A 14,889-nucleotide genomic window follows, 5' to 3' on the forward strand; every position below is an offset into this window, starting at 1 on the left:
CTCCCTCTGTCACTCCTCCCTTCCCTTCTCTCTATTTGCCAAAAAGCAAAGCTCAGCACGACAGACTACACGGCACAGTGACCGAGGGCGTGGACAGAGAGCGAGGCTGTGGGAGGCAGAGACGCGGTAAAGAGGACCACATAAAAATGTGCTGATAGATGAGGATTCTCACATAAGCTATAACTGGAATAACTGCTAATAGGCTGTCAGTCTCTGTGAAGTTTGGTGTAAATCTGACTTTCTGGCACAAATGACAGCATATATTCCCTAGATAACAAATGTTTCTTCCTGACTTTTTTCCCCCCTGTGAATTCAGTTTAACTTTTGAAATAAAATTTAAGTTGTATGTTTCACAATTTTTGTCATGAAGATTTACAAGTAAACATTGCTTTAAGGGCCCACAGGCCAAAAAGGCTGAGAACTAAAGCTTTAAACAGAGTGTGTGCGGAAGGACCTTAACCAGGATTTAAGAAATACATAGATAGCCGTTTCCCCTTGTACTCAGTCTTTATGTCATGCTAACCTGCTGGCTGGCTATAGCTGCATATTTAGTATACTGATATGAGAGTGATATCAGTTTTCTCAGACCTAAAATGTCAAATGATTCCATGAATCCCCAGATTTAAAAAAAAAAAAAGGCCAGGAGATCTGTAGAGCAATAGTTCAACATTTGGAGAAACGCTCTTATTCACTTTCTTACTGAAAATTAGATATTAGGAAAATGATAGTCTGGTGTTGTCCAATGTAAAAAAAAAAATAAAATCCACCTACAAGCACCTCTAATGCTCAGTCATTTGCACATTTTATTGCGTTTGAATAATCCACACAAAAACCAAAGTGTAAAAACGACAGTTCACTGTTACATGGAGTTGTGCAGTGTCTTGGAAGGGACCATGCTGGTCTGGGTGTCTGCCAGCTGAAATGATTTCATCACACAGACCCACTTAAAACCACAGTGTGTCATTTTTATACACAGCAGACCTGGACAGACTAGCTGTTACCTCATTGTCATGCGTCATACTAAGAGAAGTTAACTGCCTCTAGCTTCATATTTACTGTACAGACACGCGAGCAGTATCACGCTCATCTCTAATCTAACTAAAGAAAGCAAACAAGCATACCCCCCCACTACTGCTACAATCTCTAACAACTCCTTTCAGAAGCATTTTGTGTAGGTACACAAAAGGGATTACAGTAAATAAATTAATTTGTAATGGATAAACTTTGCAGTGATCCAATTAAACCTTCGCCACATGGCTCTAATTTTGAGAGCCTTTTTGATTGGCCTAATGTTTACAGGAGTACCTGGAATAATTACTAATACATTTGATTCTGCATGATTTGAATAAAGCACAAGTTTGCCAATTAGTCATTTTCTCTTTTAGATTCTTTATTTAATCAATGTTACATTAAACTAACATAAATAAACATTTTTATGAACAAAAGGCACACAGTTCAAATATAAACAAAGAGAACATCTGTACAGTTTGTCTCAATATAACGTCTACTGTCTCCGAGCGAGAGAGCGGTCAAAGAGAGATGAGTTTCAGTGGGTTATGTTGACACATTACATCAAATCTCAGCATGAAACTGTACACTTCTCAATCCCCCGCGAGGAACCAAAGCGGTGGCTGCGAAGGCAGTGTTAGCTTCATATGAAACGTCTGCCGGGAGGAGAACCCCCGCTGAAACTCACGTCCACTATCAGGCTGAAGAGGCCACAAGGTTTATGTCCACTAAATTAAAAGATTCAAACACGCAGCACATAGACTTAAAAAGAATGTATGGGCCTGAGCCTGGGTAAACACTCACTATGATTTTTTAAGAGAAAAATGGAGGGGTCAGTGTCACCACGGTTTTTCTGTCGCGGTTGCTGCCTCCTCAGAATAATACAACAGCCAGTTGGGTATTCACAGTACTGGCAGGACGCTCACAGTCTACTGTAGCGTTGGTCCTGGTGTGGAGTTCTTATACAGCCATTCGACTAAGTCAAAACAATAAAGGGGACTAGGTTTGGTTTTTCCTGCATTTGCTCCAGAATAATAAGGTAGATAAAATCCTCTCATATCTAATGGTCATCACTAGGCTCCTGTTCATACTAGATACCAATGTGCGGTCTATTAGTCCAGTTAAGTTTGTTGTAGCTGTTATCAGTTGCCTTCCACCTCTGAATACTGGATGAAATAGGTGTTGTCCTTTGCTAGTCCAGTTTTGTCCAGTTCCAGTCTGCGCCAGCCTCTTCTTTCTTATGGATCATAGGGTATTTGCAAATATTTCATACTTTGTTTTACCTGTTTAGAGCAGGACATGGGTGGAGTTTAACTGATTCCAATAGAGTTTGTTCAAGCAACTGTCTGTAGGACTGCAAATTACAGCTTGTTAGTGGTTTAAATTGTTCCTTTTCATCTCAAGTGGCTCAACCCCACCCATCTACCATGTGAACAGATTAAACCAAGCCATGAGTCAATACAAATAAAGACAGATCCAAGTCTAATCCAGGGCTTAGACAGCGACAGTGCTGGGTACTTCCTCATAATGAATGATAAAATAAGGGTAGCTCTGGTCATCGTTGAAGATGACATATATCTGTGGGTCCACCCAGATGTCCACACAGGAGTCATAAAGGTCACTAGAGGAGTCACGGGGGTTGATGGGAGGAGGTCGCCGCATGGAGGGATTTCCGACAGTAAACCTATACAGACAACAAAGAGGAAAAAGACTCGGTTAGTTACATTGTTGGCACTATTTAATCATACAGTACTAAGCTTAAACTGGGAGGCATTTTTATGAGGAACAATGCTGCTAACAGATTATCATTCAGTTCTGCAACCCCAGAGTTACAGAAGAATAATTTGCTGTCTAAAAGAAGGGCATTGTAAATTTAATGATGACAAGACTGGTGCTCCACTAGGTCTTTGAGGGCACCTTAAATAACATAAGCATATGCTGTAAGTCCATGAAATAAATGCACTATAAGTATATGAAATGAGCCACTGCACTGTCACCTGTTTCTTTTTCCTCTCTAAATTATTCATGTCAAACCCTAAAGACCCGAACCACCTTCTCCAGGTTCATAAATAAAACATTTTAAAATAAGAATAATTTCAGCTACTGACTGAAACAGTCAAGGGAGACATGAAGAGTCTCTTTGCCAGACAGGCAAGTGAACCACACTGTTCAGATAACTTCTTTATTAATCAAGCTCTGTCTCCGTCTCTGTCTGTGCTGTGGAACAGATTGAACCCAGGTTTAGAGTGAACGGGAAAGGGAGGGGGCGGAGGGGTGTTTATGTGTGGCATGTTTCCAAAGCACCGCACCATCCTCCGGGCACAACCACAGACTGTCTGCTGCAAAATAACAAAGCTGGTGATGTATGATTCAGCCAAATCAGCTGTTTTACATGTGTGGCTCTAGATTTGACTTGCTTGTTAAAGGCTGGACTAGCATGACCTAATGATAGTTTATGGAAAAAAACCCTCAGGATTTCCATCATCCAAATTAATGCTGATTTCTTCTGTATGTTTAATTTGTAAAGCACTGAGTGTAGGGGCGACAGGGTTAGAAAGAGATGTTGTTTCAGCAGAGGTATGTGCTAGAGGGAGCATTCTGGTCAAATACACCAATCAGCACTTTTAGGAACATTAAATCTTGCAAACCCTGGAAAAACTGTGTGCATAAGCCCTTAATTTAGCATTTACCAAAATAGGTTCCTCAGTGCAAACACCTCAAACCAAAGCATAGCATCATACGTCGAACACAGAAACAAGCGTATACCACAAGTATCAGAAAATGATGGTTTCGGAAATCAATTAACCTGGCTGCTTAGGAATTCATAGGCTCAATATCAGATTAAATACAATACAGTTGCATGTGGTGTGATGTGGTACAAAGGCACAAATACTATGATGGAATATTTATCAGTGTAATGTAGTTGCAAGTAAAATTTAAAAAAAAGATTCAAAAAGAAAATCAATCTTGCTAATGACAGGGGCCACACACACCTGCCAGTGAGGACTTTGGCCAGGAACATGCAGTGGACTCCTTTGGGCGAGCGCTTGGAGAAGTTGTGGGAGTAGACTGCCTTGCGGGCAAAGTAGGAGCCCTGGCCAAACATGGTGGCGTGTTTGCCGCAGACTCGTGGGTCAAAGTTGTGCTTGCAGATGCCGTCCACCACATCTGCTGAGGTACCGTGGAAGAGATGGCGCTCGCTCAGCAGCCGATCCATCTCCGACATACGCCGTGACATGTACTCCTTCTTCCTGTTAGAGGAAAAAGAGACAAAAGGGGAGATCTGGTTCATTTTCACTGTACAAAGGTTACTTCTTAAATTTGGTTTATTGATAAAAAGGACCTAGAAAAAAAAAACCCATTCTTTATGGGAACAGGCTGATGAACACTGTAGGACACACACACACACACATATTCTGCTTGTTTGATGTGAGCGGATCAATGCAGAGGCAAAAATGTTTCCAGCCAGAGAGGCTGTGATGCAGGTGTGACCTCTCAGCAGCTCGTGAACTGACACAGTCCAACACTGCATGCATCCAATCACGAATGCACACAAACAAACACACTTTAATTTTCTATTATCCAGTTTTTAGATGAAGTCGCTCAGGTTCCTTTGACATCAGCAAGCAGCCATTCAAATGCAGACACACAAACAAGCGGTTATGATTTCCCTGTCATAACACGAGTGTGGGAAGAGGAAATCAACTGACATTCTGAGAGGGCACCACTTTCAGAGTCTGTCCATGCACGCACATAACACACACTGTCAGTCATTATGAAACCGTGTGGTACTAGTCAGCATAGGAGAGTTTAACTGTCACAGCTGATAGGACCTGCCCTGCTCTGGTTAGCCCACTGCTCACGGCAGGAACATCATTGTTACATCCCTCCATCCGCCAGGTTCACACACCACTATGAGAAGTCCACCACAGCTGGTCTCATTTGCCCTATTTTCTCATTTCTTCCTCGTCTCACATTGTTTCCCCCCCCCCCACCATGCGTTGTTAAGAAATGTCTTCAGAAATGTATTCAGGAGCAACACACTATATGCAGCTGGTTCAACATCAGCTGAGTTCAACAATATAAATCTAACATAAACATATGTTTTGTGCTATGACAGCAAAATATGTGAAACTAGGAGAAAAGAAGAACCAAAGGAATTTACAACAACTGAAACCACACTAATATTTCAGTACAACTTCACATCACTTTGGGTTCATAATAGCTTACAAACAGAGATCTGAAACATTTTTTTCTGTGCTTAGAAACTAAAAACTATCTTACGTCTCCAAGTGAGGATAAATCTCTCGACTGTCAAGCCATCATACTGTTCTCATGACACAGTAGCTCAGTCCTTTCAGCAAATTCTGAAGTGTTATGTTCAATCAAACCACCACAAGTGTGTCAGTCTGGGGCAACGCACAACATGTACAAAAATGTTTCCTCTGTTACCACTTTTTTCCAACATTGAGAGTACTGCTTATGATTAATGGAGATGAGTCATGATCTGAGGGCAGGTTAAAGATTATGTCTCCAGCAACAAGGAAGTGTTTTAAATAAACCTCTCACCTCTGGTACTTCTCCCAGAGAAAGGGGTTCTGCACACGCAGGATCTTGATAATCCTGAATTTGGTCTCCGATACCGTCTTGTGGAAAAGGCTGTACACCGTCCGGTAGCTGCGGTCTTCACGTGAGACTGGCACCTGCAGGAAGTCCTGGCTCATTGTCATGGGCACCCAAGTTTCCGGACGGCTGGGTGGGTTGGTGGTTGTCGGAGAGAGGGGATGTGACACAAAGAGATCCATGGATGAGGAGGAGGAAGAGGAACAGGGGAGGGGAGATGAAGAAAGACCACCCAAAGTCCTAGAGACAAGAAAAGAAGAAGCAGAGGAAACACCAGGCATAAGGTACAATTCACAAAACAATTTCATAGTTTCCATTTATCTGCTTCAGTACTGGATGAATATAAAACACCAAAGACAAATGAACACACAGCGTATACACAGTTATATTAAGCACAGAAACAATTAACTGATTAATCATTTGACTGAAAATGAATTGTCAAACTTTTGGTAACTACATGTTTAAGTCATTTATCATGAAAAAATTCCTAATATTAGTTTGTTCCTCAAATGTGAGGATATAGGACTTTTCTAGGTTTCATATCACTGTAAGCTGAATACTAAGGCATTTTGGACTGTAGGTCAGATAAGAGAAGACATTTGAAGATGTTTTGCCATTTTCTAATTTTTTTTTTTTGTTGAGAGAATGAAAATTAGTTCTAGTTAGGACTCTGTTAATTCCAAAAAAGAATGTGAGATGTAACCTGATTTTAATCCAGCTGCCAGAAAAGAACTATATAATTCGGTACTTTGAAAAACAGAGACAACTAATTCTAATTTTTGGATGAAGTAAATAAGTGGAGTCCAGCATCGCAATGATAAAACTGAACATATAAATGTTATTTGGGTTTAAATGGAGCATTGGTTTCTATCTCTGAAAATCAGTGACTTTTTCTAAAGTCACCATACCTAACTAAATTTAATTAAATGCCTCACAACCTTTCCTGTAATTATACCCATAAAATAAAGAATTACCTACTGTGAATTTACTTTTACGCCTTGATGCTGTGACAGCTATGGTCACAGCACATTTTGCTACAAATTATGATCAACTACATTTGTACAGTTTTTATTATTCAGCTATAGAGGCAGTGACAAAAGTACGAGACATGAAATAGATGAAAACTGTGGGTACAGTCTAAAAAAACCTTTATACATAACAACCCACACATTCTTATACCGTAGGCCTTCGCATACAGTACAGCATGTTTTTTAATTTGCTGTAGTAAAATAAGGATGAAGGAATCACCAAACATTAGTCGACTAGGAGCTCAAACTTGTGCCCCGACAGATACGGCTGAGGTAATGACGAGAGCTGGAGCACTTTTTCCATTTGCTCGTGCCTGCTGGGAGGCAGTGAGAGCAGCATTCCAGGCCTGTTCATTTTTAGCAGCGAATGCATCAACAACAGGCCGTACATCACAGTGTGCCACCTATCTCTAATCCGTCCTACAGCTTTTCCCGTCCCATGTGCTTCCAATCAAGGATGCATCCAAACGTAAAACAAAACTGGCATGTCTGTGCTTCCAAAATCATATCTCACCAGGTGTCAACAATGACATCACTGCACTGTAGCTCCACAGCCGCCACCACCGGCCAAACAGCACAGCGGGGTCATGTAAAAATGAAACCCAGGCACCAAAAAAAGACAACAGGGAGGCAGAATGAGGGAGAGACAGGAGCGGGTACGAGAGAAGGGGGGAATAAAATGCCAACTGCGGAGCTGCCATGGAAGTGGAAAAAAAACCCCATTGTGTCTGGCATTTGAGTCAGTAACTGTCAAGTTATTGTTCTCCAAGTGTAAATGCTGTTAGCCCATCAGAAAGTGTGCATGTGTGTGTTAAGAGACTGTGATCAGTGTGTGTCTGAGTTAGAGCGACAATTTTTCTCATCTTTTTTCCCTCTTTCTCTCTCATCCTGTCTCATCCGGCCTCAATCACTCCCCGCAATCGATGTGTCTATTCCCTGTGTGCTTTAAAGAGATCACATACAGGCTGCTGCAGAAAACAAGTGTGAAATGAAAAGAGACAGATAACGAGAGACTGATGGAGGTGGGGGAGAGGAGGAGTGAAACGGACAAAGATTAGGAGAGATAACAGGGAGGGAGAGAGGAAGGAGATGGCTGAAAATAACATGAGGAGAGAGAGACAACAGAAGGAGAAAGCTGGGGAGGGGGCGAGGGAGAGTGTCAATCAAGTTAATAACCTCGACCTCTAAGCCTAGCACAGACTGTTCCTGATGCACACACGCCTTTTGGTCACTTGAGAGGACACTGCATTGATGAACATCCACACCCATGAAGAAAAAGAACCAAATATAACCAGACTAAGAGTAAACACTAAGAATTTAAAGGTCTGATTTGTTAGAGCTGGGTTTTGGGCCCCGTAAAGTGACTGCGTGATCCAGTTTTAGCCCCCACAATGTGATTAGTTGAAGCACAGGCAGGACAAACAGATGGAAAAAGTCAGAGAAACAAATCACTCAGTCCACATTCCAGCTCCCTGCAGTCGCATTTCACACTCCTTCACTCACCAGCCCTCCTGTGCTGTGCACCCTGTCTGGAAACCATTTAGACCTCTCACTGCGTTCCATCTCTCACTCACACACTAACTTGCTGTCTCTTTCTACACCAGTCTTTCAGTTTCCTGCTCCATCCTGCATCTAATTTTCCCCCCTCCTCCATCTCCTACTCTCCATTTTGTCTTCTCGTGACAGTCGGGGCCTTGCAGGAACAGCTCGTACTGGCAGTCGCTCTGTGTGGGACACTAGCGGGAACCTGCTAGAGCAGCCTGCTCTGCAAAAGAGGAGAGATGACTCCATTTGTTTCAAATCTGTAGCATTTGTTTCAGGAATATCAGTGAAGCCAGTGCCATGAGGCCAACTGCATAGGATGGCAGCTGAGAAAAGAAAGTTCCTGAAATCATCTTATTTCCTCCAGGAACTAGTAGGCAGATCCTACCTCATTTACAAAGTTTCTCACTATAGTGTATGTGTGTATATACAGTATATATACACTGTAGGCTCACAGGATCAACATTTTTGTATTTGTCCATGCACTCCCTTTTTCTGTTCTCTCTCTTTGTGTATCTCTTGTCTTCCGTCTCATCTGTTCCTGTTTGCCTCCTTTCATTTTCCGTCGGTGTGATTCGAGCCCACTTCGTTCTGCACAGGACAGCTCCTGCCAAAAAAATCTGAGCTTTCATATGTCTTATTATGGGTTTGAAGCTCAAGCGCAGGCTGCCAATATGCCGCAATCTTCCAATGTATAAAAAAGGTTACTGTGGTGTTCAGAGGATATTGAATATTCAGCTGTGACAATGACATTAACATTATGTGCCGACCTTTGTGTTCCTGCCAGTAGCCAAACAGGAACCTGAGACAGACAGAGAGCCACAAGGAGACAGTGTGTTACATACTGAAGGCCCAGCTGTGTGTGTGCATTATTGTGCATGTGCTGCAAGGCACTTTATGTAAAATCGAGGACTATGTGCTAATAAACAATGTGGGATCAAATCCAAAAAACTAAATGTTCTCTATGAGATCCGAGTACTCAACGATTGGTAAGACTTTGCCAAAGGGTACAATGGGAAATGGAGGAGGGGGAGTAAGAGACAAAGAAAGACTATCAATCAAGTGGATGACCTCTGCCTCTCCGCTGAGGACTGACTGTTCCTTGGAACCATGTCACCACAATCCCTAACAACTCTGGATCAGTAACACCCGAGCTAGTACTCTATAGGTACTCACCTCCTCCTTGTAACAGCACAGGAGATAGATACTCTACGTTATGAATGTCTTTACTTACTGTAGGTGGGGTGTCAGCATCACAGAAGACATGAACATGGGCCGCTTCTTGATCTGACGTCTGAAGCCAAAGACAGCGTTTTGCTGGAAGCCCTCCCTGATATTGAGGATATACTGGTTCTGGAGCGTAATGAATCGCACCTCCTTAAGACCCCTTGAACTCGCCTCCTCTATGAGTTTCACCACTGGCTGTGGAGGAGATGAGGTGTAAAAAAAGAAGAAAGGCAGAAAAAAAGGGGAGGCAAAGACATGAAGTTTAAAGTTTAGATTCTTTTTTTTTAAATCATTATGCATCTGCATTTTACTTCAACATAAGAAGGAAAAGGGAGCGTTTGGGGGATGTCACTGAAGTGTGTTCCATTGTTCAGATAACAAAAAGTGACATCATGGGACACCAGCTCACCTATACACACTGAGAGAAAATTTGGTGGAATAAATTGCAATTGGCTGGTGACAGCTGTGTCACAAACAGTGTTTATATACATATGTGTGTGTGTGTGTATGTGTGTGTGTGTATATGTGAGAGAGAGAGAGAGAGAGAGAGAGAGAGAGAGAGAGAGAGAGAGAGAGAGAGAGAGAGAGAGAGCCCATCACAGCGACTACACAATTGATCGGTGTGGGCAGAGTTAATGCATCGTGCCTCGTGTTCATAGAGCATGCATGCAAACAAACGCACACATAAACACACTGAGTGGCTCACCTCAGAGTATTCTCTCCAGCCAAAGTTGTCCCTGCAGTAGTACTTCCACACTGTGTGACAGCTGGAGGTTGGGCTTGTGTTCGTTGTGGGTGCGGGTAGAGGGCTGGGGGGAGTGGTCAGACGTCGGACATGGTCAAATTCCAGGTCACACACGCGCATCGTTCCGAAGTCCAGGGAAAACACCCGACCCCTGAAACACAAAGTTAAAATGAAAAAAAAAAAACTTAAGTACCTGTTCACAGTAAGCATGAAAACATAATACACATTCACACAGTCAGCTAACACGTGGCTGTGAGATTTTGACCTTGTTATTAAAAATGGTCAGACTTTATATTTTCCTCCGCATTTACATGACTAGACATGTGGCTGCTGATGGAAGCTCACTTTAACCCAGATGCCCCAGAGCAAGATGACCAAACCTCTAATTGCTCACTCAGTATGAGTCACACAGGATGACAGCATCTACTCACTTTCATGCCACAAGCATGCAAGGATGGGGAAAAAGGCATCCATTTACACACCATGAATAACAGATTCACATCTTATTCTTATTTTCCTCACAGCTCCTAAAAAGCTAAAAGAGATTCTGTCGAGATTTAAACCAGAATTATGTAAAGTATTATTAAATATGCAATTTCATTAAGCAGCATGATGGCAACAGTTTTGTGAATTTGCTTATTAGCTTTCTTCAAGAGTTAGTTAGGAAGACTGACTCCTATGTAGAATAAGAAGCTAGACCAGATCATTAGCTTAGCTAGTAGGTTGTACTGTGTTATAAAGTTCTGGTGGGAGGATTTTGTTACCTATGGACAGAGCCAGGCTAGCTGTTTCACCATTCATGCTAAGCTATGCTAACTGGGTGTAGCTTTATATTTAAAGGTATAAATGTGGGACTGGTGTCGATTTTCTCATCCAAGTCTCAGCAAGAAAGTGAATAGGCATATGTACCAAAACAAAACAAGGAGCTCTATTGTAAGATTCTGTGCTCGAGGATATATCACGATTACTAAAACATGTAGGGTTTAATCTACATCATGCTGCTATCCGTTTAAACAGTATGTATATTAGCCACTGAATGTGCAAAATATGCTAATATACTAGCATGTGCTCGGTAAGTAAATGGTGGAAACAGTATTATGTGCATATGTACAGCCACCCTCTTTGTCTTGACAAGCATGGTTAAAACCCCAATTTGTGTGTGTGTGTGCGCATCAGTCCTCTGGCAAATGTTTTCTGGGTCAGACATATTACTCACATGTGGGCATCATACACTGGCACGCTATGCCATGGACTGCACACAGACAGACACGCACACAGGCAGAAACACATGCTAACTTTGTGAGACCCTCAAACACACAAAAGATCCACACAGCCTGACAATGTTAATGGCTCATTGATTTTTTTGCCAGGAAAACTAATTGGATGCAACGTCAAAGGTTTGAAATGGGTGACTGTGCGTCTGTCTTGAAATGTGTGCACGTAAAGCAGGGGCTGTGTTCTGGCAATGCGTGTCCTTCAGGTTTGTGTGCACCTGATGAGTTATTCACCAGCAGCATAGAAGTAAAACCTCATATTATAATGGGATCACTGTAAACAAGTGCTCAGTTTCATCTATTGTATGTGCAATTATTGTCCACTGGGACTACACACACACACACACGCAGCTGTTTTGGTCGGTGTGGTGATAATGAGAAGTGCTGATACAAATAATATTTATACACTATTTACAGTCTGCACTTCTGCTAAGTCATGGTGTGACTGCAGGTCAGTAAGAGGAAGTGAAACAGGAGTTCATTTACTGAGCATGAGCAGAAACAGAACGGTATCAGATCAGCAAATTACCAGAAAGACAGTACAGGCAGATGATGGAGATATCCCCACAAGTTATTTTTACGGAGTGGTTTTAATCACAGGGTAACCAAAAATATTTCAGTTTCACATGAGAGAAAACTGAGAATTACATTTTAATATTAAAAGGCAGAGACAGACCGGGGAAGCAGAGGACAAAGTATGACGGAAAGAAGTGCTACGAGAAATGACAGGAGGATGAGAAAAGGCAAGAAACTACAAATGTAACACAAACAAACAAGCTGTGACAACTTTTCTTTCACCTCTGGCCAGACTGCTTTCATCTGCTCACTTTGATTTCTTAATTTTTTCTGAGTTTATTCTGTCACCCCTCTGCTCTGCTCCCTCCTTCATAGCTTCTCCATGTACAGTATCTCTGGTTTTTCTGTCTAAAAAAGAAATGTACTAATTCTCAGTACAGAATGATTTCTGCCCGCAACTGCATGTTATAATGACAAGAGCCTCCGTGCGAGTGTGTTTTTAGAGGTTTTATTATGCGGAAGTAAACTGAACTTTGTCACATTTACAGGAATCAGCCCATGTCACTGACCACCTCTTGGTATCTCTCTCTCCTTCACACACTCAGATGAAGAAAGGTCTCAAGAGAGGTCAGTCAATGATTTTCAAAGCCCTTCACAGATTCATTTCCCCCCCCAAGACTAGTTTGTGCTGTTCCAAAAATAAAATTCCACCGGTTAAATTAAGTGCACTGATATTCAGCACTTTCAACACAAAGGCCAATCAGAAGCTGAAGAGCGACACAAGGTATGCTGACTAAGGCAAGGTCGACACTTTCAAGATCATGTTTGAAATATCGCACTGCTCCTAGTTACACAAGTCAAATGAAAATGCAAATTGAAAGAGCAGACAGACTGGTGTGTTTAAGTTTTACTGCTGGCTTTGGGAATGATGTCGGTGTGCTCAAGGTGAAAAAAGGGGACCCCTGAGCAAAGCATTTGGTACAAATACACCCGGTTGTTCCTGTTCCGGGCAATTCCCAGCTTTAAATGTGTGGATCAGTGAGAGAAAGGTGTTGCTGGGGGAAAAAAAAAAAAGAAAAGTTCAACAAAACCTTTCCATAGGTAAATAAAGGTTAGGAAAACTCGCAGCACTGTTAAAACGGCTGTTAATTCCAACACTGCCTTCGGGTCAGAGACACACCTTTGAATTTTCTCACAGCTGCGCGCACACAAGTCCCTGCATACCTGCATCAGTAAAGCATTTCTGAAAGTCATGGACTAGAAAGAAAACAAAACAAAACAAAACAAAAAAAAAAAACAAAACAAAACATGCGCACTCATTTCACCCTCACCTTTTGTTAGATTCATGTACACATGCAAATTTCATCCAGTCACGCTCAGATAAGTTAGTAAGCCAACCAAATCTGCTGACAAAGGCTTCCTACACACACTGACGCTAGCTTGATGTCATGAATATACAGTATGTTACTTCCTCATTTTAGAACTGTTAACTTTTCTTATACATTTAAATGTACTTCATTTGACCTCGGTTTTAGCTCTACGGGGTGTGAATGACATGAAGTCAACCACACACACACAAAGAAATGCAAAAAATGTACACGGCGGTCTCGTGCATGTCAGAGTGGAACTCCCTGTCCTCTACTCTGTATCGTTAAAGCTCATCGTTCAGGGCGTCCTCTCTCTCAGCCTCTCGCTTTAAACCAGCCTGTACAAGGTGTAAAAGCTGAGCTAAAAAACAGGGAACGATAAATGAATCTAACTTTTAAAATAACACTTAATGATACTTGAAAAAGATACCAGGTGACAGAAGAAGAAGGGAGAAAAAACACAGAGTGAAAAAGGATACTGCTTGACTGGAAAGACAAAGTATGCACACATTTTCACATCTCTGGAAGCCCTCAAGGGATGGCTGGGGGATGAAAGAATGATACAAAGAGAAGGGAGAGGGCCTAAAAGAGGGCTGAAACGTAGATGAAGAAAGATACAGTAAGGAACAATGACAAGGGAAAAGGAGGAAGAGGTGGCGGGATTAAAAAAAAAAAAAAAGATATAAAGGCAGATTCTGAGTCAACAGAGGCAGAGCGACCCAGACCTCGCCTCTCTGATTCATGGCACGATCTGTCTGGCACATGAAAGACACGCACGCATACACACATTTGCAGCCTGATTGTCTGACAAGTCCTCTTTTCACACACACACACAATCACCCCCACACAAACAGGCACAAACATAAACACTACCATCCTTGATTTTCTTTGATTTGTGACACAATGAGGTGACATGGATTCTCCTGTTATGTATATACACATAAAAAATAATAAAAGAAAAGAAAAAGAACCATACACACACCATGGTGTCAGGTCGCTCTGCCCTTGGTGCTCGCTGACTCTTTATGTCAGTTAATGACAAGCACGGCTTTTATCACCTGGCCAACAAAAGACTATCACTCTCTCTCACACACACACACACAAATGAATAACATGTGCTTCGCCATGGTTACGCAAATAACAAAACATTTAAGTAGTGAAGTCTCCCCTTATACACATATTATGGGAAATTGTCCTAATTATAAGAGACTTGGTTGACAATTTGTGTTTTCCTGTAAATAACAAATGTCACACATTTCAAGGAGGAATAAGGGCGCAGGTGTTTTTTTTTTTTAGTCTCTCTCTCTCTCACAAACAGCATAAATCTGTTAACGAACAACCAAACAGAGGAGGATTATGACAGTATAACTTTTAGAAGTGATGACTGTGACATTCCTCCTCACCGCTGAGCTCACGATTGAGACGGATTTGCTGGACTCCCATTCCTGATTATCATATGGATGGAATTACCCGGTGCTATGGATCACACACACACACACACACACACACACACACACACACACACACACACACACACACACAGTTTATTTTTAGCCGAC

The 14,889-nt window shown here is 41.9% G+C and overlaps 1 protein-coding gene across 2 annotated transcripts in view; it reads right to left on the reverse strand.

Annotated features, from left to right (window-relative positions):
• Positions 1 to 1,369: 1,369 nt before the first annotated feature.
• Positions 1,370 to 14,889, reverse strand: part of tiparp (TCDD-inducible poly(ADP-ribose) polymerase) — a 19,842-nt gene continuing 6,322 nt past the window's right edge. For both annotated transcript variants that reach the window (XM_020600407.1, XM_020600408.1), the window contains exons 3-7: positions 10,135 to 10,324; positions 9,436 to 9,623; positions 5,578 to 5,871; positions 4,002 to 4,259; positions 1,370 to 2,692 (exon numbers count right to left, since the gene is read on the reverse strand). In XM_020600407.1, coding sequence (XP_020456063.1) covers positions 2,503 to 2,692; positions 4,002 to 4,259; positions 5,578 to 5,871; positions 9,436 to 9,623; positions 10,135 to 10,324 — 1,120 coding nt within the window. In that variant the 3' untranslated portion in view covers positions 1,370 to 2,502. The remainder of the gene's footprint in view (positions 2,693 to 4,001; positions 4,260 to 5,577; positions 5,872 to 9,435; positions 9,624 to 10,134; positions 10,325 to 14,889) is intronic.

Source organism: Monopterus albus, unplaced genomic scaffold, assembly GCF_001952655.1.
Source record: "Monopterus albus unplaced genomic scaffold, M_albus_1.0 scaffold46.1, whole genome shotgun sequence".
Classification (NCBI taxonomy): domain Eukaryota; kingdom Metazoa; phylum Chordata; class Actinopteri; order Synbranchiformes; family Synbranchidae; genus Monopterus; species Monopterus albus.